Below are 24,186 nucleotides of genomic sequence, written 5' to 3'. Positions count from 1 at the left end.
TAACATTTTTTAAATGTTTATTCAGAACTCAGAATTTTCTCATGATTTATTTATACTTGTATATAATTTTTATTATAACCATAAAATGACCCTGTAGTAACGACTGTACATTCTAAAGTATCTAAAAGTGCAGAATTGGTTTGTAATACAAAGGAGAAATGCTGGAGTTGATGGATACATCTTTTGCCCTGATGTGATTAATACATAAAATTATATGCCTGTATCAAAATATGCCATACATGGCATGAAGATATACACATACTATGTATCCACAAAAATTAAGAGAAATGTTTAAATTTTAAAAAGAATAAAAATCTAACCTATGGGAACAATATTCTTTATTAGCAGTTTAAAGCCACTAGCAAAAATAATTATTAGAGATGTTAGCCCATTATGGTATCAAGTAGTATACTGTTACCCTCTTTTACCTAAACCCTTGAGTAATGTGGGATAGGTAAAGTCAGCGGCATGAAAACACTTCATTGAATGCACAATAGTTTTAACATGTTAAAAAAAGTTTAATTAAAAAACTAAGTTCACACATAATCCAAAAATTTTTAAACACATTGCATTTTATTACATAAAAGTACAAATAGTAAAATGATATACTACTAATTCACTTTAATTTTAACTAAGATTAAAAATGGTTTTCTCTTACTATAATGCAGAATATCGCTCTGAAAACCTACTTCATGGATCACTCAATATTATAAGTTAAACACAAACAGCCTCTTCACTCAGGTTTTCATCATGCATCTTACACTTTAATGTCCTTATTCTTTCATAGAAAGTGTCATAAATACCGACCTAACAGAAATGATTTCTCATATCTTTGATGCATGAAAAATTAATCACATGCTTTCACATGTGAATACAATAGGAATGAAGAGCATGAAGTAATTTGAGAGTTGAATTACATCATTTGCTTTTCAAAAAACTAATTTTTTAAGAAAAAATATAATTTGAATGTAATTATACATCTACAAAAAAATTCTACTTCTTTTAAAGTTATAGACACATTATTTACCTACCAACTTTAGTTTTAAATTATTTTCTATACTCAGCATTCTGATTTAGTGCAATGTCTGAAGTGTCAGTACCTTAGATATTTCTACTGTGAATTCTCTGATATTTATATAGACTTAATTTTGGATTAAATTATTTTTATATTTACTGCACTTGCAAAAATATATTTTAGTATGAGGCCTCTGGTATTTTCTAAGCTGTAGTTTTTTTAAAAATGTTTTCACAAATGCATTACATTTACAGTGTTTTTCTCCAATATAAATTTTCTGGTGTTGAACAACATTTGAGCAACTGCTTCATGGTTTTCCTCTAGTGCAAAATGGGTACAAAAGTATCTGTGATACAAGTAAAGGTACTACAACCCTCTTTGTATTTGTATTGTTTGTTCTCAAAATGAATACTCTTTTTTTGTTTTGTTTTTGAGACGAAGTTTTTGCTCTTGTTGCCTTGGCTGGAGTGTAGTGGTGTGATTTCAGCTCACTGCAATCTTCGCCTCCCAGGTTTGAGCAATTCTCCTGCTTCAGCCTCCCAAGTAGCTGGGATTACAGGGGCCTGCCACCACACGCAGCTAATTTTTGTAAAATTTTTAATAGAGATGGGGTTTTGCTATGTTGGCCAGGCTGGTCTCAGACTCCTGCCCTCAGGTGATCCACCCACCTTGGCCTCCCAAAGTGCTGGCATTACAGATGTGAGCCAGCACACCTGGCTCCTCTTCTTCACTTTAAAGGCTTATATTTTCTGAAAGATCTCTTGACAAAAATTGCATTTATAATGCTTTTATTACGTACTAACTCTCTAATGTTGAGTAAAATCTGAGCAGATAATAATGGCTTTTCCACATTCCTTGTATTTGTACAATCTTTCTGAAGTATAAATGCTTTCCTGTGCAATAAGGGGTGAGCATTTATTAAAAGTGTTGCCACATTTTTTACACTTCCAGGAGTTTTCTTCAGTATGGATTATCTTACCTACAATCAAGCGTGACAACCATTTAAAGGCTTTGTGATATTTTTCACATTTCTAGGATTTTTCACCAGTATGATTTATGTTAGAAAGTTCGAGGTGTTGTCAAAATTATTGTCACATCATTCAGGTTTGTAAAGTTTTCAGTATTATCTTACGTTTAGTGAGGTTTGAGGATTGGTTTAAAGTATTGCCACATTATTCACATTTGCAGGGTTTCTCTCAAAGTATAAACTGTCTTATGTGTAGCAAGGTGTGAGGACCAGTTAAAGGCATTGCCACGTTTTTTACATTTGTAGGGTTTCTTTCCAGTATAAATACTCTTACATGTAGTAAAAGTTGAGAATCAGTTAAAAGCTTTGCCACAGACTTCACATTTGTAGGGTTTCTTTCCAGTATGAATTTTCTTATCTACAGTTAAGGGTTAAGGAAGGTTAAAAGCTTTGCCACATTCTTCACAATTGTAGGCTTTCTCTCCAGTATGAATTTCTGTATAGTAAGGTATGAGGATTGGTTAAAAGCTTTGCCACATTCTTCACAATATAGAGTTCCTCTCCAGTATAAATTATCTTATGTGTAGAAAGGTGTGAGGACTGATTAAAGTCATTGCCACATTCTTCTCATTTGTATGGCTTTTCTCCAGTATGAATTACCTTATGTTTAGTAAAAGTTGAGGACCAGTTAAAGGCTTTGCCACATTTTTCACATTTGTAGGATTCCCTCCAGTACGAATTTTCTCAACGTTCAGTAAGGTTTGAAGATTAGTTAAAAGCTTTGCCACATTCTTTACATTGTAAGGTTTCTCACCAGTATAAAATACCTTGTGTGTGTAGAAAAAGTTGAAGACTTGTTAAAGGCTTTAACACATTCTTCACATTTGTAGAGTTTCTCTCCAGTATGAATTTTCTTATGTGTAGTAAGCTTGCAGGATCAATTAAGTTTTGCCATATTCTTCACATTTGTAGGGTTTCTCTCCAGTATGAATTTTCTTATGTGTAGTAAGATTTGAGGATAGGTTGAAAGCTCTGCCATAATCTCCACATTTGTAGGGTTTCTCTCCAGTATGAATTATCTTATGTATATTAAGAGATGAGAACTGGTTAAAGGATTTGCCACATTCTTCACATTTGTAGGGTTTCTCTGAAGTATGAATTTTCTTATGTGTAGCAAGGTTTGAGGATTGGTTAAAAGCTTTGCCACATTCTTCACATTTATAGGGTTTCTCTCCAGTATGAATTTTCTTATGTGCAGTAAGGGTTGAGGATAGGTTAAAAGCTTTGCCACATTCTTTACATTTGTAAGGTTTCTCTCCAGTATGAATTATCTTATGTCTATTAAGGGTTGAGGAGCAGTTAAAGGCTTTGCCACATTCTGCACATTGGTAAGGTTTCTCTCCCGTATGAATTCTCTTATGTATAGTTAGGTTTGAGAATCGGTTATAAGCTTTTCCACATTCTTCACATTTGTGGGGTTTCTCTCCAGTATAAATTATCTTATGGTTAGTAATGTTTGAGAATAGGTTAAAAGCTTTTCCGTGTTCTTCAAATTTGTAGAGGTTCTCTCCAGTATGAATTATCTTTTGTGTAGTAAGGTTTGAGGACTGGTTAAAAACTTTGCCATGTTCTTCACATTTGTAGGGTTTCTCTCCAGTATGAATAATTTTATGTATAGTACGGTGTGAGGACTGTTTAAAGGCCTTGCCAAATTCTTCACATTTGTTGAGTTTCTCTTTAGTATGAACTATCTTATGTCTAGTAAGTTGATAGGATTGATTAAAGGCTTTTCCACATTCTTCACATTTATAGGGTTTTTCTCCAGTATGAATTCTCTTATGTTTAGTAAGGGTTGAGAATCGGTTAAAAGCTTTGCCACATTCCTCACATTTATAGGGTTTCTCTCCAGTATGAATTTTCTTATGTTCAGTAAGGTTTGAAGACTGGCTAAAAGCTCTGCCACATTCTTCACATTTGTAGGGTTTCTCTCCAGTATGAATTTTCTTATGTCTAGTAAGGGTTGAGGATCGAGTAAAAGCTTTTCCACATTCTTCACATTTGTATGGCTTCTCTCCAGAATAAATTTTCCTATGGTTAATTAGGTTTGAGTGTTGGTTAAAAGCTTTGCCACATTCTTCACATTTATAGGATTTCTCTGCAGTATGAATTTTCTTATGTTCAGTAAGGTTTGAAGATTGGTTAAAAGCTTTGCCACATTCTTTACATTTGTAGGGTTTCTCTCCAGTATGAATTATCTTATGTCTAGTAAGAGTTGAGAACTGGTTAAAGACTTTGCCACATTCTTCACATTTGTAGGGTTTCTCTTCCATTAGAATTTTCTTATGTGCAGTAAGTTTTAAGGATCGGTTAAAAGCTTTGTCACATTCTTCACATTTGTCGAGTTTCTCTCCAGTATGAATTTTCCCCTGTTTATTAAGGTTTGAGGATACGTTAAAAGCTCTGCCACATTCTTTACATTTGTAGGGTTTCTCCCCAGCATGAATTCTCTTATGGTTAGTAAGATTTGAGAATAGGTTAAAAGCTTTTCCACATTCTTTACATTTGTAGAGGTTCTCTCCAGTGTGAAGTATCTTTTGTGTAGTAAGGTGTGAGGACTGGCTAAAGACTTTGCCACATTCTTCATATTTGTAAGGTTTTTCTCCAGTATGAATTATTTTATGTATAGTAAGGTGTGAGGCCTGTTTAAAGGCCTTGCCACATTCTTCACATTTGTTGGGTTTCTCTTCAGTATGAATTATCTTATGCCTAGTAAGTTGTGAGGTCTGGTTAAAGGCTTTGCCACATTCTTCACATTTGTAGGGCTTTTCTCCAGTATGAATTCTCTTATGTTTAGTAAGAGTTGAGAACCAGTTAAAGGCTTTTCCACATTCTTCACATTTGTAGGAATTCACTCTAGTATGAATTCTTCTATGCTGAGTTAGTTGCGAAAGCACGCAAAATGATTTGCTACATTCTTTACATTTGAAGTGTTTGTTTCCTGTATGTCTTCTCTTATATCTATTTGAATTTGAAAATTTATCAAAGACTTTCACATATTTATTACACTGGAATATTTTGCTTGGGGTAGCTGTCAAACATTGGTTAACTGTATTATGACCTCCTTTGTGCCCCGTACACTCATCCACATGTTTACAGCCTTTTCTTAACTGTAAATTCTCATATTCACATTTTCCGTATCTTCTCAGTGTCACTTTCTGGAAAGAATCTTTTATGTTCTGCTCTGGCCAAAGGTCTTGGGCAAAATGAAAAGACATTACTGAAAGAAATAAAAATAATAAATTACTCCACTTGCTAGACTCAGACAAATGTACTTTACAAATCTAATCTATAAAATTATACAAACTACATAAGCCAGATTGCATAGCAAAATACCACAGGCTCTAATTTCTTCATAGACATATAAATGTAACAAAAACATAATGACCAAAATACATTTGTGGAAAATTTATAAATGAGTTCAGTGTGTGCAGTGCCCTAGGTGAGCACAACGCAAAGAGCCACATAGAAGAAAGAGACAAGTCTGTTTTATTTACCCAACAAAGCTCTTTCTGTACCCCAATATAACATAGTGCCTTTAGAAGTAAATTGCCAACTCTTAGTGTTTTTTTTTTAAAGACAAGAAAAATAATAACAAACATATACATCTTTATTTCTGGCTTCTACGTGCCTTTGCAGATATTGGTTTCGGTCTCCCATGACATAGAGGGCTGAAAGAAATGGTGGTATACTTTGGAATGACATTTTGAGTTGCTGAGATCAAAGGTAAATGTTACAGCAGTGAAGAGACTGCAGTACTACAGACAGGTAACAGTTGTAGCAAGTGATTACCGACTATCAAGAAGAAACATGAACAAACTCTTTTAACTGAAAAAAAAAAAAGCTAGAAAATTTCAGACAAGACACATCCTAAGAACATGTCTGAAAGACTCTCAGAATCACTACTCAAGACAAATGGTTTCCAACTATGCCAGGACAAAGCTACATTATAAAGATTGTGAGGGACAACTTGTTTTTAATTTCCAAATTTCAATTAAAGATTACAACATATAAAAAATATTAGGGCAATACAGCCCCGCAAAAATTATAAAATTTTCAGAAAGCAACCATTAAAAAATAAAAATATACAAATTAATTTTAAAATTTTAAAGTAATTTGAATAACACTCCATGAGTGAATAGGAACACAAACAGCTATTGAAAATCAGAAAAATGAGAATACCAACAAAAATATTAAAAATAGCAAAAAACAGAACTTGTGGAGGTAAAAATACAAAAACCTTAAAAATATAAAAGAAAAATTAATGTAAAAATAAAGACAACAAACTAGAATACACACGAAGATATTTATAAAACATATATAAGCAAAATTTCAAAAGTCACAGACAACAGAATCTTGCGAACTGCAAGATGAAAGTGATATGTCATTTATAATAATAGGCTTATAAGATAGCCAGTGAATACGTCAAGAAAATTTTGCAGGTCAGAAGGGAAGTATGATATAGTCTAAGTGCTGAAAACAACAGCTGTCAAGTGAGAATAATACCAACAAGTGTCCTGCCAAATAAAAGAAAAACACCTTCCAAAATAACAAAATTTGGCTGGGTGCGATGGCTCACGTCTGTAATCCCAGCACATTGGGAGACCAAGGCGAGTGGATCACTTGTGGCAGGAGTTCAAGACCAGCCTGATCAACATGGTGAAACCCCATCTGTACTAAAAATATAAAAAATAATTAGTGAGGCATGGTGGTGCACTCCTGTACTCCCAGCTACTTGGGAAGCTGAGGCAGAAGAATCGCTTGAACCCTGGAAGTGGAGGCTGCAGTGAGCCGAGGTCACACCACTACACTCCAGCCTGGGCAACAAGAGTGAAACTCCATCTCGAAATAAATAAACAAAAAACAAAATTCTGAAAATGTATTTTGGCGCTGCCTATGCCCTACATATCAAAGATACTGAAAGGAGTTCCTTCCACTGAAAATAACATGATGCAAGAAAACAGCACATAATCATATGAAAATATATGACTTTCAGCCAGGCGCGGTGTCTCGTGCCTGTAGTCCCAGCACTTTGGGAGGCTGAGGCGGGCAGATCACAAGGTCAAGAGATTGAGACCATCCTGGCAAACATGATGAAACCCTGTCTCTACTAAAAATACAAAAATTAGACAGGTGTGGTGGTGCATGCCTGTAATCCCAGCTACTCAGGAGGCTGAGGCAGGAGAATCACTTGAACCTGGGAAACGGAGGTTGCAGTGGGCCAAGATCACGCCACTGCACTCTAGCCTGGCGACAGAGTGAGACTCCATCTAAAAAAAATAAATAAATAACTTTCTGGGAAAGATATGCACATACACAAAAACAGAATTTCACAGCATTATCATAATGGCGCACAAAGCATTTTTAATTATTATCTAAAATGTGAAAAATAAAAGCACAGGAATTATTATAAACACCTGCTAATGAATATACAACATATAAATATGTAATTAACATCAATGACAAAGTTGAGGGCAGACGTAATGAATAAGAATTTTTGTATGCAAATAAAGTTGATTTTTTTTACTAGATTATAATATACTGTTTTATCTTGTAGAGGTTTTATGTAATCCCCAAGGAACCACAAAGAATATATCTGTGTAGATACACAAAACCAAATAAGAAAGAAAAGCATATAAATACAAAAATCAAAAGACACAAAGGAAGAAAGAAAGACAGAAAATAAGGGACAAAGATACAAGAATCAAACTAAACAATAATGTTAGCAAGTCTTTCTGTTTCAGAAGATTATTTAAATATATATATAATTCACTTTATTTAAATATCTATAAAATCAAGAGACAAACTTTTGGCCAGGCACGGTGGCTCAGACCTTTAATCCCAGCACTTTGCGAGGCTGAGGCAGGTGGATCACCTGAGGTCAGGAGTTCAAGACCAGCCTGGCCAACATGGTGAAACCCCATTCAATTGAAAATACAAAAATTAGCTGGGCATGGTGGTGGGTGCCTGTAATCCCAGCTACTCAGAAGGCTAAGATAGGAGAATTGCTTGAACCTGAGAGGTGGAGGTTACAGTGAGCTGAGATCATACCACTGCACTTTAGCCTTCAAATTATCTTTCAATCTAAACGTTTTGCTCCCACACAAAAATATGGATTCAAATATAACTAAATGTTGAAATTAGGAGAATTTTTATGACTGCTCACCTAGACAAAATTGAACAACCATTCACAACAAACCTGTGCCAAGAAAAATACAAATCATAAAAAAACAGGGATAATATTTATACAAACAGATAATTACATTGGCAGTAGACAATGAATATGGTTAATTCATAGTTGATTTTGCTCCACACTGTCTTAAATTGCAGAGTTAAATATTGTCATACACAATTAAAATATAAACTAAAATATCAAAATACAATTAACTGGTGTGAGGTGGCACATCCTAAAATATATAACACAAAAATATTAAATTGCAAAACAAAATTAAAGCATGGAATGTAAAACTTATCGAATGCCATCAAGTATGTCGATATATTCAAGAAAGAAATATTAGAAGAAGAATATAGAAGAAAATAGAAAGGTTACTTGAAGACATAAAAGGCGGATAACTTCCCAAATTTTGATGTAATAAAAAAATTTTAACCAGTAAGACTTGATTCAAAATTATTTTACTTCAAACACAAAATATAAATAAAGACTTCCCAAAAAAAGACGTAGGCTGGGTGCGGTGGCTCACGCCTATAATCCCAGCACTTTGGGAGGCTGAGGCAGACAAATCACCTGAGGTCGGGAGAGTTCGAGAACAGCCTGACCAACATGGAGAAACCCCGTCTCTACTAAAAATACAAAATTAGCTGGGTGTAGTGGCACATGTCTGTAATCCCAGCTACTCCGGAGGCTGAGGCAGGAGAATCGCTTGAATCTGGGAGGCAGAGGTTGTGGTGAGCCGAGATCGCACCATTGCACTTCAGCCTGAACAAGAGCGAAACTTTGTCTCAAGAAAAAAAAAAGTACATGAAAAATGAAATATTAATCTGTTAACAAATACACAATATAAAATAATTTGTAATATCAACAACTGAAAAATATAGAGGTTTAGTTTTTGTATTTAATTGAAGTTGTTAAGAGTTTAAAAATATTAGCCGGGTGTGGCGGCTCACGCCTGTAATCCCAGCACTTTGGGAGGTTGAGGCGGGTGGATCATGAGGTCAGGAGTTCAAGACCAGCCTGGCCAAGATGGTGAAACCCTGTCTCTACTAAAAGTACAAAAATTACAGTGTGCCTGTAATCCCAGCTACTTGGGAGGCTGAGGCAGGAGAATCACTTGAACCTAGGGGGGCGGAGGTTGCAGTGAGCCGAGATCATGCCACTGCACTCCAGCCTGGACGACAGAGCGAGACTCCGTCTCAAAAAAAAACAAAAAACTTTTAACTTTAAGATGTTTTATGTAATCTCCATTTTTCATGACCATTATGAAAATATTTATAGAATGTATGAAAAACATTTTATAAATAAAGTATGTCACTACACAATTAAAATTTAAATTGAAGAAAACAGAAGAAAAAACATATCTACAGGAAACACATAAAACAATAATAATAAAATGATAATAGTAGCTTCATTTATTTAAACAATCATTTTAAATATAAATTAACTAAACTACTTAATAAGAAGAAATGTAATCCCAATATTTTGGGAGGCCAAGGCGGGCTGAACACTTGATCCTAGGATTACAAGACCAGCCTAGGCAACATAACAAAACCCTGTCTCTACAAAAAATACAAAAAATCTAGCTGGGTGTGATGGCACTTACTTGTAGTAGAGATACTTGAGAGGCTGAAATAAGAAGATTATCTGAGTTTGGGAAGTTAAGGCTGCAGCGAGTTGTGATTACACCACTACAAGCCAGCCTGATTGACAGAGTGAAACCCTATCTTAAATATGAATGAGTAAGTAAATATATTTAAAAAAAAAAGAAAATACCTGAATGACTTAAGAAAAAAGCATACAATATGCTGCCTATAAGAGACTAATTTTAGGCCTGGCACAGTGGCTAACACTTGTAATCCCAGTACTTTGGGAGGCTAAGGCCAGCCTGGCCAACATGGTAAACCCTGTCTCTACTAGAAAAAAAAAAAATACAAAAATTAGCCAGGCATGGTGGCACACCCTTGTAATCCCAGCTACTCAGGAGGCTAAGGCAGGAGATCACGTGAACCTGGGAGGCAGGGGTTGCAGTGAGCCAGCCTCGGTGACAGAGCAAGACTGCATCTCAAAAAGAAAAAAAAAACGAAAACTCATATTAGCATTGAGTCAAATAGGTTGAAAATATCAGAATGGGGAAAATATCTTTATTCTATGCAAATAGTAACCACAATTGGGTGAGGTAGTCATAATTATATTAGACATAATATGCTTTAAGTGAAGTATTAGCATGAGACAAAGATTGATATTATATAATAGTAAAATGGGTTAATTCACCAGGAACATGTAACTATTATATTTATCTATATGTACATGTATATATAACAATAGGGCTTCAAAATATATAAAGAAAATACTGACAAAAATGAAGCAAGAAATACATAGCAACATAATTGTAGACATCAAGACCCTATTTTCAATAACAGTTCAGATAAAAGATCAATAACAGCAAACTTAGAAAACATTATAGACTGTATTAATTTTTTTACATATAGAATAATACCTGAGAGCGGATAACTTATAAAGAAAAAAATGGCCAGGCATGGTGGCTCACGGCTGTAATCCCAACACTTTGGGAGGCAAAGGCGGGTGGATCACCTGAGGTCAGGAGTTCAAGACCAGCCTGGCCAACATGGCAAAACCTCATCTCTACTAAAAATACAAAAATTAGCCAGGCATTGTGGCAGGCACCTGTAATCCCAGCTACTCCAGAGGCTGAGGCAGAAGAATCACTTGAACCCAGGAGGTGGAGGTTGCAGTGAGCTGGGATCACGCCACTGCACTCCAGCCTATGCCACTGCACTCCAGCCTGGGCAACAGAGGAAGACTCAGTCTCAAAAAAAAAAAAAAAAAGGTTTATTTGGCTTGGTTTGACAGACTGCACCTGTACAAGAAGTGCATGCCAGCATCTGCTTCTGGTGAGGATCTCAGGAAGCTTACGATCATGGTGGAAGGCAAAGAGTAACTGAACATACACATATCACATGGTAATAGACAGAGGAAGTATGAGGTGAAGGAGCTAGTTTATTTTAATGAATCAGCTCTCATTTGAATTAACAGAGTATAAACTTTTTGATTACCAAGAGGATGACGCCAAGCCATTCATGAGGAATTTGGCCCAATGGCCCAAATACCTGCCACCAGGTTTTACATCCAACATTGAGGAGTACATTGCAGCATGAGGTTTGCAGAACATGGACATGCAAACCATATTACAGACCAACTAAGCTTAACAGACATGTATAAAACTTTTCAGTCAAAAGCAAGAGAATGTACAATATTCTTTTTTTTTTTTTTTTTTTTTTTTTTTTATAGCCGCGGTGGCATGATCTCGGCTCACTGCAAGCTCCGCCTCCTGAGTTCACACCATTCTCTTGCCTCAGCCTCCCGAGTAGCTGGGACTACAGGCGCCCGCTACCAAGCCCGGCTAATTTTTGTATTTTTAGTAGAGACGGGATTTCACCATGTTAGCCAGGATGATCTCGATCTCCTGACCTAGTGATCTGCCCGCCTCGGCCTCCCAAAGTGCTGGGATTACAGGCGTGAGCCACCACGCCCGGCTGAGAATATACAATATTCTTATTTGCACCTGGCGTATTCTGTTAGGAATCATACCAAGTCTTATGAAATTTAAAAATACCAGTGAACTGCAGGAGCTCATGAGACCAACGTGGGAGGATTACTGGGGCCAGAAGTTTGAGACCAGCATGGACAACTTAGTGAGGCCCTGTTCCTACAAATAATAAAAATATTATCCAGACATGGTGGTCCCACAGTATGTCTGTAGTCCCAGCTACTCAGGAAACTGAGGTGGAAGAATCACTTGAGCCCAGCAAGCTGAGGCTGCAGTGAGCCAGTCATGCCATCATGCCACTGCACTTTAGCCTGGGTGACAGAGTAAGATCCTATCTCAAAACAATGACAACAACAAATAAATTTAAGAAGACCAAAATCATACATTCCATGTTTTCTGACAAAACTGAATAAACCTACTAATTAAAAGCAAAAGTAAAGCTGGAAAACTCAAAAATATATTAAAATAAAACACACTGTTCAACATATTCTTGCTCAAGAGTAAAAAAATTTAATTTTTAAAAGATGTCAATATAACATACAGTGGTGAACAAATTCAATATAATTTTTATAAAAATCTTAATAGCACAATTTTTTACAGAAATATTATTTAAAATTTTAAATTTTTATTATAAACTATAACACCCATGGAAAAAAACAAAGAGGCATTATACTTCCTGATTTCAAAACAATTAAAAGCTATAATAACAAAAACAATGTGGTACTGACACAGACAGATAAACAGATGAAAGAACAGAAGAGACCAGAAATGAACCCATCTGTATATAATCAAATGATCTTCTACAAAGTTGCCACGAGTACAAAAGAGAGAAAAGATAATCTTTTCAAAAAATAATGTTGAGAACTGGATATCAACACTGATGAAATAAAGTTGGATCATTTCTTTGAACCATTCTCTTTGAAAATACAAAAAATATTTTAAAAAAATACTTAGAAATAAAAAATAACAAATCTCTTAGAAAAGAATATAAAGAAAATACATGACATTGGTCTTGGCATTACTTTCTTAAATACAACATTAAATGCAAGAGCAACAAGCCAGGCATGGTAGCTCACGCCTGTAATTCCAGCACTTTGGGAGGCTGAGGTGGGCAGATCACCTGAGGTCAGAAGTTCAAGACCAGCCTGGGCAACATGGTGAAACCCTGTCTCTACCAAAAATACAAAAATTAGCTGGGCATGGTGGCAGGAGCCTGTAATCCCAGCTACTGCAGAGGCTGAGGCAGAATGCTTGAACCTGGGAGGCAGAGGTTGGAGTGAGCTGAGATCACATCACTGCACTCTAGCCTGGGCAACAAGAGCAAGACAGTCTCAAAGAAAAAAAAAAAACAGAAAAATTCAACTATACTATATTTAAAATTAATGCACATCACAGACAACATTCAACAGAGTGACAACACCTCTTAGGAAATGAGTGAAAATATTTGCAAATCACATGTGATAGAAGTTAATATTACGAATATACAAACAACTCTTAAAACTGAACAATAAAGTTGAATTACTTCATTTAGAAATGGACAAATAATTGAATTAAATTTTCATCAAAAAAGATACACAAATTAGAAAACACAACTGAAAGAACACAGTAAATTATCATTTGTAGAGAAATGCATAAAAATCACAGTGAAAAACAAAATCACCTCACACCAATTAGAATGGCCATTATCAATTTTTTAAAGACACCAAATCTGTTGATGATGCAATAAAAATGAAACCCATATTGACTTCTGGTGAAAAACAAGAATGCAGCCATTGTTTTAAAATGTTATGTTTTACCGGCAGGGCGCGGTGGCTCACGCTTGTAATCCCAGCACTTTGGGAGGCCGAGGCGGGTGGATCACGAGGTTAGGAGTTCGAGACCACGGTGAAACCCCGTCTCTACTAAAAAATACAAAAAATTAGCCGGGCGTGGTGGCGGGCGCCTGTAGTCCCAGCTACTCGGAGAGGCTGAGGCAAGAGAATGGCGTGAACCCGGGAGGCGGAGCTTGCAGTGAGCTGAGGTCGAGCCACTGCACTCCAGCCTGGGTGACAAAGCGAGACTCCATCTCAAAAAAAAAAAAAAAAAGTTATGTTTCTAAAATAATTAAAAATAAAATACTGTATCAAATAATAAATCCTATTTCTTAATCTATATCCAAAATATGCAAAACAGGACCTGAAAGACATATTTGAACATCTATGTTTATTGTACCAGTATTCACAAAAGCCAAAAGGCTGAAGGAACCCAGGTGTTCCTTTACTTATAAACACATCAAAAAATTTAACATATACATACAACAGGTGCTGGAGAGGATGTGGAGAAATAAGAACGCTTTTACACTGTTGGTGGGACTGTGAACTAGTTCAACCATTGTGGAAGTCGGTGTGGCAATTCCTCAGGGATCTGGAACTAGAAATACCATTTGACCCAGCCATCCCATTACTGGGTATATACCCAAAGGATTATAAATCATGCTGCTATAAAGACACATGCACATGTATGTTTATTGTGGCACTATTCACAATAGCAAAGACTTGGAACCAACCCAAATGTCCAACAATGATAGACTGGACTAAGAAAATGTGGCACATATACACCATGGAATACTATGCAGCCATAAAAAAGGATGAGTTCATGTCCTTTGTAGGGACATGGATGAAGCTGGAAACCATCATTCTCAGCAAACTATCGCAAGGACAAAAAACCAACACTGCATGTTCTCACTCATAGGTGGCAACTGAACAATGAGAACACTTGGACACAGGAAGGGGAACATCACACACTGGGGACTGTTGTGGGGTGGGGGCAGGGGGGAGGGATAGCATTAGGAGATATACCTAATGTAAATGACGAGTTACTGGGTGCAGCACACCAACATGGCACATGTACACATATGTAACAAACCTGCATGTTGTGCACATGTACCCTAAAACAAAGTATAATAAAAAATAAAAAATAAATAAATAAAAAAATCTTGTCACATTTTAAGACAAACTTTGAGAATATTATGTCACTAAAATAAGCTAGTAAAAAACTGATGGATACTACATGATTCCACTTACATGAGATAACTTAAGTAGTCACACTCATAAAAACCAAAAGTGGAAGGGTGTTTGTCAAGAGCTGGAAAAGGGGTAAAATGGGCAGTTGTTACTTAATGGGTATTGAATTTTAGTTTCACAAGATGTGAAATTTCTAGAAGTCTGTTAAATAACAATGTGAATATACTTAACATGCCTGAAATGAACAGTATATTTTTTTGAGACCAGGTCTCACTCTGTCACCCAAGCTGGAGTGCAGTGGCACAATTATCACTCACTGTAGCCACTAACTCCCAGGCTCAAGTAATCCTCCTCTCTCAATCTCCCAAAGAGCTGGGAAAACAGGTGCACACTACCATGCCTAGCTATTTTTTTAAAAAAACTGTAGGCTGGATGTGGTGGCTCATGCCTGTAATCCCAGCACTTCGAAAGGCCGAGGCGGGTGGATCAGGTCAGGAGTTCGAGACCAGCCTGGCCAGCATGGTGAAACCCCGTCTCTACTAAAAATACAAAAATTAGCCAGCCATGGTGGTGCACACCTGTAATCCCAGCTACTTGGGAGGCTGAGGCAGGAGAATCACTTGAACCTGGGAGGCGGAGGTTGCAATGAGCCAAGATCATGTTTAGCTGGGCAACAGAGCGAGACTCCATCTAAAAAAAAAAAAATTGTAGAGAGGGAATCTCCTTATGTTTTCCAAGCTGGTCTCAAACTTTTGGGCTCAAGCGATCCTTTTGTCTTGGCTTTCCAAAATCCTGGGATTATAGATGTGAGCCACCACCATGCCTGGCCTTGAAATGTACACTTCAATAGATTTAAAACTGTATATTTTATGTAATGAGTTTTTACAACAATATTTTAAAGAAAAACTGAAAAAAATATAGAATTATAAATCTTTTCAAAAATTGCCTCAAATCACAAAACTGTTTCTCTCACACAAAGGAAATATAAATTCATCGTTAAACACACAGTGAAAAGATGATTTCCATGACTACTTAGACAAGCTAAAACCACCATTTAAAATCAGCTAAGAAAGAATATAAACAAGATAAGCCATAACCAAAATTTGGGTCATATTTATATATAAAACACGCACATATATAATCTGATTGTAATAGACATATGGCTAATTTATTTTTTAAACCCCACATTGACTTAAAAGTGTACAAACAGAATTGCAAATTATCTAAAATTACATAAATAAAACAAAACACAATAATCTGATGTTAAGAAACCTACACTGAAAAACCACACTAATATGGAACTACAAAACAATAAGAAAAATGTTTATTCATGAAATCTTTTTTGCAATATTGATGTACTGTTAAGAAAGAATTTGTCTAGATAACTGCAATATTTAAGTGTATACTCATGGAAGACAGGTATTTTGAATCACTGGCATGTGTTGTGTGGCAGTAAAAGTTCAGAGAAAATGCAGTACAATCATAAATAGAAGATGCTAATGAGAAAATTTTAATAAATGAGTATTTAAAAGGAAGTGGAGATAATTCTGATATTTAAAATATATGCTATTCTTACACAAAATAAAACTTCTGTAACCTTACTTTAGAAGCAAAGAATACCCTTACATTGCTAAAGAGAAAATATATGTGTATGTATATATATATTTATTTGTGTATGTAATATATATTTATTTGTGTAAGTATGTGTGTGTGTGTGCACAGAATATGGTTAGAGTCTCTAATATATAAAAGTATTTGAGAATAAGTTATATTATTATTTAGATATAGGCTGAAGAAAGTGGGTGAAAATCCTATAATTTGTTTATAACGACAGCTAGCTCAAATTTGTAAGTAACTATTTTAGTAAATATAGAATGCCTACTAATTATCTAATTTATTTTAGGCATAACTTGTAAATTCTAGTACATTGCCCTAAATGTCTGAATCTGAAGTTATAGACAAATTTGAAGTAGAAAATAAAAAACAAAAATGTATACAGAGTGACATCAGTAAGATGGCAAAATAAAAGGTGCCCTATTTTCTTATATCCCAACAGCAAAAACATTTATCACCCATCCCTGACCAAAAAAAATGTGTTTATGAGAGAGCCAGGCATCATGTATCACACCTGCGATGACAGCTAAATGGTATATTCAGGTTGAAGAATTGCTTGAGACCAGGATTTAAAGACCAGCCTCAGTTATAAAGCAAGAACCCATCTAAAAAATAAGTGCCTTTAAAAAGAAAAAACAAACCAAAAAAAAAAACAAAAAAAAAGAAAATAAATAAATAAATAAAAAATAAGTGCCTTTAAGAGAGCTCCGAGATCCAGGAAGGGAGTTGTGAAACTCTGCTAGAGCCAAAGATTGAGAAGTGTTCCTTTTCAGAAGGCGGGTCCTTATTCAGGAGGCAAACTACAAGACCCCTGTACTTGGCTACAGACCAGGAAATGGCCCTCCCAACTTGGTCCCACTAATTCTGAACTCTGTCATCACCTCAAACTTCTCCCAGCCACAGTCTGCGAGAGGTCCTGTCTTTCCAGAGGCCTGGAGGAGAACACCCATTTGTAGCCATGCAGGCAGACCTGCAGACCTTGGCCTCTACTGTGGTCCCTGAAACAGTTCAATGACTCAGTTCCAGCTCCCTGATCCACAGTTCATGGTCAGTTCTGCCTACATAGAAACCCACACAGTGGCTGGGTGTGGTGGCTCACGCCTGTAATCCCAGCACTTTGGGAGGCAGAGATGGGTGGATCACCTAAGGTCAGGAGTTCGAGACCAGCCAGACCAACATGGTAAAACTCTGTCTCTACTAAAAATACAAAATTAGCCAGGCGTGGTGGCACACATCTGTAATCCCAGCTACTTGGGAGACTGAAGCACGAGAATCGCTTGAACCCGGGAGGCAAAGGTTGCAGTGAGCCGACATCACGCCACTGCACTCCAGCCTGGGCAAGAAAAGCGAAACTCCATCTCAAAAAAAAACAAACAAAAAACCCACACAGTGACCTGGAAAAATCCTCTCTGGTATTCAGTGAAAACCATACTCATCCACATCCTGATATAAGGCCTACCATATGCAGACCCGACTGCAAAAACATGCCCTAATATCTGCCCTGCAGAGCAACATCCTGAAGGACATTCAGTCTATCCAAAACTAAAATGGGAATTAAAACTACCCAAGCTTCTAGTAACAAGCCAATAAAGGTGGACCCTAGTGCAGACCCAGCATCCTTGTGACTAAGCTACAACCCCTCTCCACTACAAACCCAGAGGGCATCCCATCACCTGGGGGCTCAACAAAAGATCTTTACCTCCTAAAATTAGTTTATAAAAACTTAAAGAGGTTTTTGCTCTTTCAAATTCACAGACACCAGTGCAAAACTATATTGTGCCCATTGTCAATGCTTTTATCATAGCACTGAAAGTATGTGGCAAAAGAATTAGTTAAGAAAAAAAAAAAAAAACTGGCCAGGCGCGGTGGCTCACGCCTGTAATCCCAGCACTTTGGGAGGCCGAGACGGGCAGATCATGAGGTCAGGAGATCGAGACCATCCTGGCTAACATGGTGAAACCCCATCTCTACTAAAAATACAAAAAAAAAAAAAAAATTAGCTGAGTGTGGTAGAGGGCGCCTGTAGTCCCAGCTACTCAGGAGGCTGAGGCAGGAGAATGGTGTGAACCTGGTAGGCGGAGTTTGCAGTGAGCCGAGATCACGCCACTGCACTCCAGCCTGGGCGACAGAGCAAGACTCTGTCTCACAAATAAATAAATAAAGAAAAATAAAATAAAATAAAACAACACTGAAATTGAAGACAAGTAAAAAGTTGCTGGTTGCAGATCATATACTCTTACATATACAAAACCATAAACAGTACATTAAAACCCATCAAAACTGATAAATATACTTAGCAAATTACCAAAATATAAAATTAACATACAAGTATAAATTATCGTTCCATCCACTCAAAACAAACTATCTGATAAAACAGAGGAAGAACACAATCCTATTTATAATACCATTAAGATAATATATTCTTGAGAACAAATTAAACCAAGGAGGTAAAAAAAATTTACAATGAAAGAAATTAGAGAAGACACAAATTTTAAAATATTTTATGAATATGGATTGAAATAATAAATATTGATAAAGCCCCATGTTTTCCAAAGTGATCTACAGATTCAATAAACTCCCTATTAAAATTCCAGTGGCATTATTTTCACAGTAATGAAAAATACAATTCTAAAATTTACATGAAACTACCATAAACTTTGAAGAGCCAAAGCAATTTTGTGAAAAAAGAACAAAGCAGAAGAACATCATAGTTTATAATTTCAAACTATATTTCAAGACTATAGTAATAACAACAGAATGGAATGTGCAGAAAAATGAACAAACAAATAAAAGAAAACCCAATGGAACAGAAACCACTACTCACATATTTCAGATATGATGCAAAAAATAACTTAAAAAAGTTTAACATACAGGTTTTCAAAATTATGCAGATGTATGTGTGTCCCCCAAAACAATAAAAAAGAGTCAGATTGTGCAGTCTCTTATATGCCATGAAAAGAACTTTGGCTGTCACTGTGAACTTGAAGGAAGATCACTGAAGGGAAAGTAGAATCCTTAGAGAATTTAAAAGCATAAGACAGAAGATGCCCTATGTGACAGCAAAAGAAAAAAAAACTCAGGCTTTCCAGAAACTATTTCCTTTGGAACACAGCTTCCCAAATCATATTTTAAGGACTGGCTTTTTCTTTGACCTTTGACCTTTCATCTTTGTCATCTGTTGTATTCACTTTCACTCTCACCTACCTGGGGGTTTGGCTACCATCTCATGTCTTTTTATATTCCAGGGCTCTTTTTTTTGCTCCAGACAGGTGATCAGATATGGCTTAGAGACAGCAATACCTGTTTTATTGAAAATAAATATATAACATGAATCTTAATCATATTCTCCAATTACTAATCCAGTAAGGTGCTCAATAAAGAGGATGTAATAGAATAAATACTAATTTATAACATATATTTCTAAATATTTAGAAAATATTTTAAATGTGTAGGTTTTAAATTTTACTATCTGGTACTATTGAATCAAAAATTGGTGTTGGAAATTAGATTTTAAGGCGTGGGCAACAATATTTCATGCCACTAAATTTCTGGAATTATCACTAATCTAGAGTGAAAAATACAGATTAGCTCACTAATGTGAAAAGTTCAGGTCAAGATGAAATATCTTGAAGGAATTATTTTCTACACAAAGAAATCTCAAGGATTGTCTTGAAAACAGAGATCTGAAACTCATTTATGCAAAGCATAAATTACCAGAAAACAGTCTACAGAAATAGAGAAATAAAACTTTAAGGGTATTTTAGGAATTGTGTATTGAAGTTATCCTCACCCAAAAAGACCAGGTTTCTGTAGTTCTCTAACAACACATTCCTATATAAATCCCGCTGTGCAGTATCCAGGCATTGCCACTCCTCCAGAGAGAATTCTATGGCGACATCTTTAAATGTCAGTGGTTCCTGAAAAACACAAACACACACACATTTACCAAGCAGCCATAAGCTGTCATTGAATTTTTAAAAAAATGTATAGGATAGTCGGGTACTGTGGTTCATGCCTGTAATCCCAGCACTTTGGGAGGCCAAGGCAGGCAAATCACAAGGTCAAGAGATTGAGACCATTCTGGCCAACATGGTGAAACCCCATCTCTACTAAAAATACAAAAATTAGGCCGAGCGCAGTGGCTCACGCCTGTAATCCCAGCACTTTAGGAGGCAGAGGCGGATCACCTGAGGTTGAAGAGTTCGAGACCAGCCTGACCAACATGGTGAAACCCCGTCTCTACTAAAAATACAAAATTAGCAGGGTGCAGTGGCACATGTCTGTAATCCCAGCTACTAGGGAGGCTAAGGCAGGAGAATTGCTGGAACCCAGGAGGCAAAAGTTGCAGTGAGCTGAGATTGCTCCACTGCATGCCAGCCTGACAACAGAGTGAGACTCCGTCTCAAAAAAAAAAAGAATAAAAAAATGTATAGGATAAAAGCTAAATATAGACAGATGAGAGGGATACAGAAAAGAACAGTTTAATGTGGTTTACAGAAATTTTCACTGTTTATTTTTTTGTGACTTGTGGGAAACTACTGGATCTGCAGGAATAGAAAACACGTTGCTAAATGGAATGTCTCTGCAAATACTGGTTTTCATAAAAAATTTTAAAAATTAGGACCCTAAAATGCATACCTTTTTTTCCCATTTATCTCCTTGTGGAATTCGGGAATTGTTAGCAACCACTCCAGAAAGGCACCAGCCAAAACTCTGATCTCTTCTAATCAGTTCTGTGAGGCAAGACTCCAGGGTGGGGCCAGACCTAAATAAAGCCTCCAAAAACGGTGAATCTGAACAGAACTGCAGCTGGGAGTAAACCCTATATATTACTCTGCTCAACCCATCAACTGTGTAAATATACTAATTAGCCATTTAAACAAATCTCCTGGGGTTTTCTAGGGTAATTTTATTATAAGATAAATATGTATTCTTAGCAAAGTAAAAGAAATAAAAATATTTAAAACTCTTGTGGTCATAAACATTCATTCAAATCATGACCTCAGAAGTCACAACGATATAAAGAAAGTGGCCCAAATAAAGCCCACACGTTTTCCCACACATCTATTCACTTTGCCAACCATATGATGCTTAATTCAACCACGTATTCAGTTGCTAGTCTAGACTAACAGTTCCTAGATGGTAGGGACCATGACTGCTTTATCTATCTTTCTAATGGCCATATGAAATGGTAGCAATTAATTTATCTGCTTGAGTCTCCAGACCTCCTCCTTGTTTTTCACCCAACTACCAGGAAACTGGGAAACTCTCAACTGGATACCAACCAAAGACATCTCTTGTATGAGGGGAGGAGCAAACACAGGATGTCTCATTTCTCTTACACTGAGACATAGGCAGAATTAACCACTCTTGTCAGCCTGACACAATTCTGCTCTGGACATCCTCAAATATCTCAAAGATGCCTAGGTGATTGTGAGAGAGTTCCCAGTGATCCTGGGCTGATGGCCCAAGGATAAGGCAGGCAGGAGAGACTCAGGCTGATTCTAAATAGAAAGTGGAACTGCCACAGTGGAGCTCCAGATTACGGGTCCTGATTAGCTAGCTCTTGGGCAAAAGGAAAGACAAAAATACTCTAGTCCAGTATTACATTTTACGGGTAGGTATAATTGTGATCATGACTCTCCATACTTTGTGGCCTTCATCTCTCACCCCTAAGATGCTTGTTTACGCTTACAGAATCTGTCATCAGATTCTATTTACACCTGGATCCTCTCACATAACTGTAGCAGGTCACTGAACAAGATCTGAAAAGTTCGAAGAGCAGCACTCTCAAAAGGAAGCTTTAAGATGTCTATGTTGACATCTCACAATGCAGAAAATGTCTCCTGTTGGTTTTCTGTACATTCTCAAACCAGAGTCTGGCCCTGTCTTGTAAATTCCAGGGAGAGGCCAGACCTTATGTACAGATTCTAGGTGGGAGCAGCCTGCCTCTGCATTTTTGGGTGTTACAGCAAGTGGAGCACAACCAAAGGAGAGATCGCCTCATAGAGGCTGCTCTAGCACATTCTAAATAATATGTCTACTTGAAAGGAAAAAGCTGAAGCTACATGAATATAAGTAGAGAGTTTATTTGAGCCAAGATTGGGAATTGTAACCTGGGATCAAAGATTCATGTTGCCAGGAATCTACACTTTGATTAGCGCAGCTGCAAGTGGATTTGTAAAGGCAAAAAGAGAGGGAAAGAGGGTGGGCTGATACAAAGTTGTTTGTCAGAAACTCTCATTTGTTTACAAAAAAAAACATTGATTATTGATTGGATAAACATTGTTAAGCTATAGGGTGTGGGTTACAGGATCCAGTGTGTCATTATTAGTTTAATTTATACCTACTTGTGGCAATAGCAAGCACTTTCAAGAGATAAATTCTTAGCTCAAAGAACAGAGAAATACATAATTGTGGTATTATTTTAATGTCTCTGAACCTTATAACTAAAAGAATTTGCATTTCTCAGATAAAAGGTTTTATTTTTTCCCAAATCTTAAGACCCTGATTCAGAATTTGGAGCTGCAAATCTAGTTCCTGGATGGGTGCAGTAGCAGTAGGTGTCATCCGCACATTTGTGGGTATTTTAAGAAGAGGAAGAAGGGGTTGGGTGTGGTGGCTCATACCTGTAACACCAGCACTTTGGGAGGCCGAGGCAGGCAGATCACCTGAGGTCATGAGTTTGAGACCAGCCTGGCCAACATGGTGAAACCCCCCCTTCCACTAAACATACAAAAATTAGCTGTATGTCTTGGTGCACGCTTGTAATCCCAGCTACTCAGGAGGCTGAGGCAGAAGAATCATTTGAACCCAGAAGGTGGAGGTTGCAGTGAGCCGAGATCATGCCACTGCACTCCAGCCTGGGCAACAGAGTGAGAACCCATGTCAAAAAAAAAGAAAGAGGAGGAAGGGAAAAAATATGGAGATTCTCATGTCTACTTAATGCACACATTACTCTGGGTTTCTGGGTCCCATGATCTCTGAAGCAGTTTCTGGTCTAAAGATACAAGAGTCATTGAAAGAGGTAAAATGGTTAACTGCTGCCCTGTGAAGTATGTAGAAATCTGGCCTAGCTCTCTAGAGGTGACTGTAGAGGACTATAACACCAAATAGCCAGAGACACAATTCTGCCTGCATATTTAGGGGACAGCATGCATTTTGCAGCACAATTGTGAGTTGACTGGAAGCCTGAAAGGAAAAGCCTCCTCTGGATTAAAGCTTGGTTGGCACCTTATATGTTTATATCATGTGTGGTAATTCTAGACAGTGTTTGGAAAATATAAATAAAAGAAAAATTTTCTCCAGCTCCAGAGTAACTCCACAATGATAGAACAGAAAGAAAACCGTTTTATTACACAATTCAACCAGAATGTGACATGCATCACAGTCAATCTGCTTAAGAGATTGCAAAGACAGAAAGACGGTCACAATAATTAGTCCACAAGTAGAAAAATTTACAGCACATGTCATATATAGTTCATCATAAATTCACCTGGTAATTTGGGAGGTCATCCATATATGCTAATTGGTTATAATCAATGACAAAATACACTTTTCACATCTTCATGACAAAAGGTAATTTTGCAACTTAAAGCCAGGTGCCTCCTGCTTGCCGTCTCCTGGTAGCTTGTGTCCTCTCTTGACTCCTACCATCTGCCACTGAGGCAGAGCCCCCAGCACACAGCTCACACCTGGCACCCTATATATAACCCCAACTGCCACAGCAGCACTTCAATGCCACATCAAAGAATGAAGCCTGAGTTGCAGGAGGAGAGCCTGCAGGCC

At 36.9% G+C, this 24,186-nt stretch overlaps 1 protein-coding gene across 3 annotated transcripts in view; it reads right to left on the bottom strand.

Annotated features, from left to right (window-relative positions):
• LOC101128844 (zinc finger protein 107) overlaps window positions 1–24,186 on the bottom strand; it is a 45,503-nt gene continuing 21,317 nt past the window's right edge. For 2 of the 3 annotated variants that reach the window (XM_019030796.3, XM_055346941.1), the window contains 3 exons: window positions 20,189–20,315; window positions 19,603–19,698; window positions 1–5,259 (listed from right to left, as the gene is read on the bottom strand). In XM_019030796.3, the coding sequence (XP_018886341.2) occupies window positions 2,924–5,259; window positions 19,603–19,698; window positions 20,189–20,315 (2,559 nt within the window). In that variant the 3' untranslated portion in view covers window positions 1–2,923. Of the gene's footprint in view, window positions 5,260–19,602; window positions 19,699–20,188; window positions 20,316–21,036; window positions 21,164–24,186 lie in introns of all 3 variants that reach the window. The other variant, XM_055346940.1, reaches the window with a different exon arrangement.

The sequence above is a fragment of the Gorilla gorilla genome, chromosome 6 (assembly GCF_029281585.2).
Source record: "Gorilla gorilla gorilla isolate KB3781 chromosome 6, NHGRI_mGorGor1-v2.1_pri, whole genome shotgun sequence".
Lineage (NCBI taxonomy): Eukaryota > Metazoa > Chordata > Mammalia > Primates > Hominidae > Gorilla > Gorilla gorilla.
This window is presented reverse-complemented; position numbering and strand designations above follow the sequence as displayed.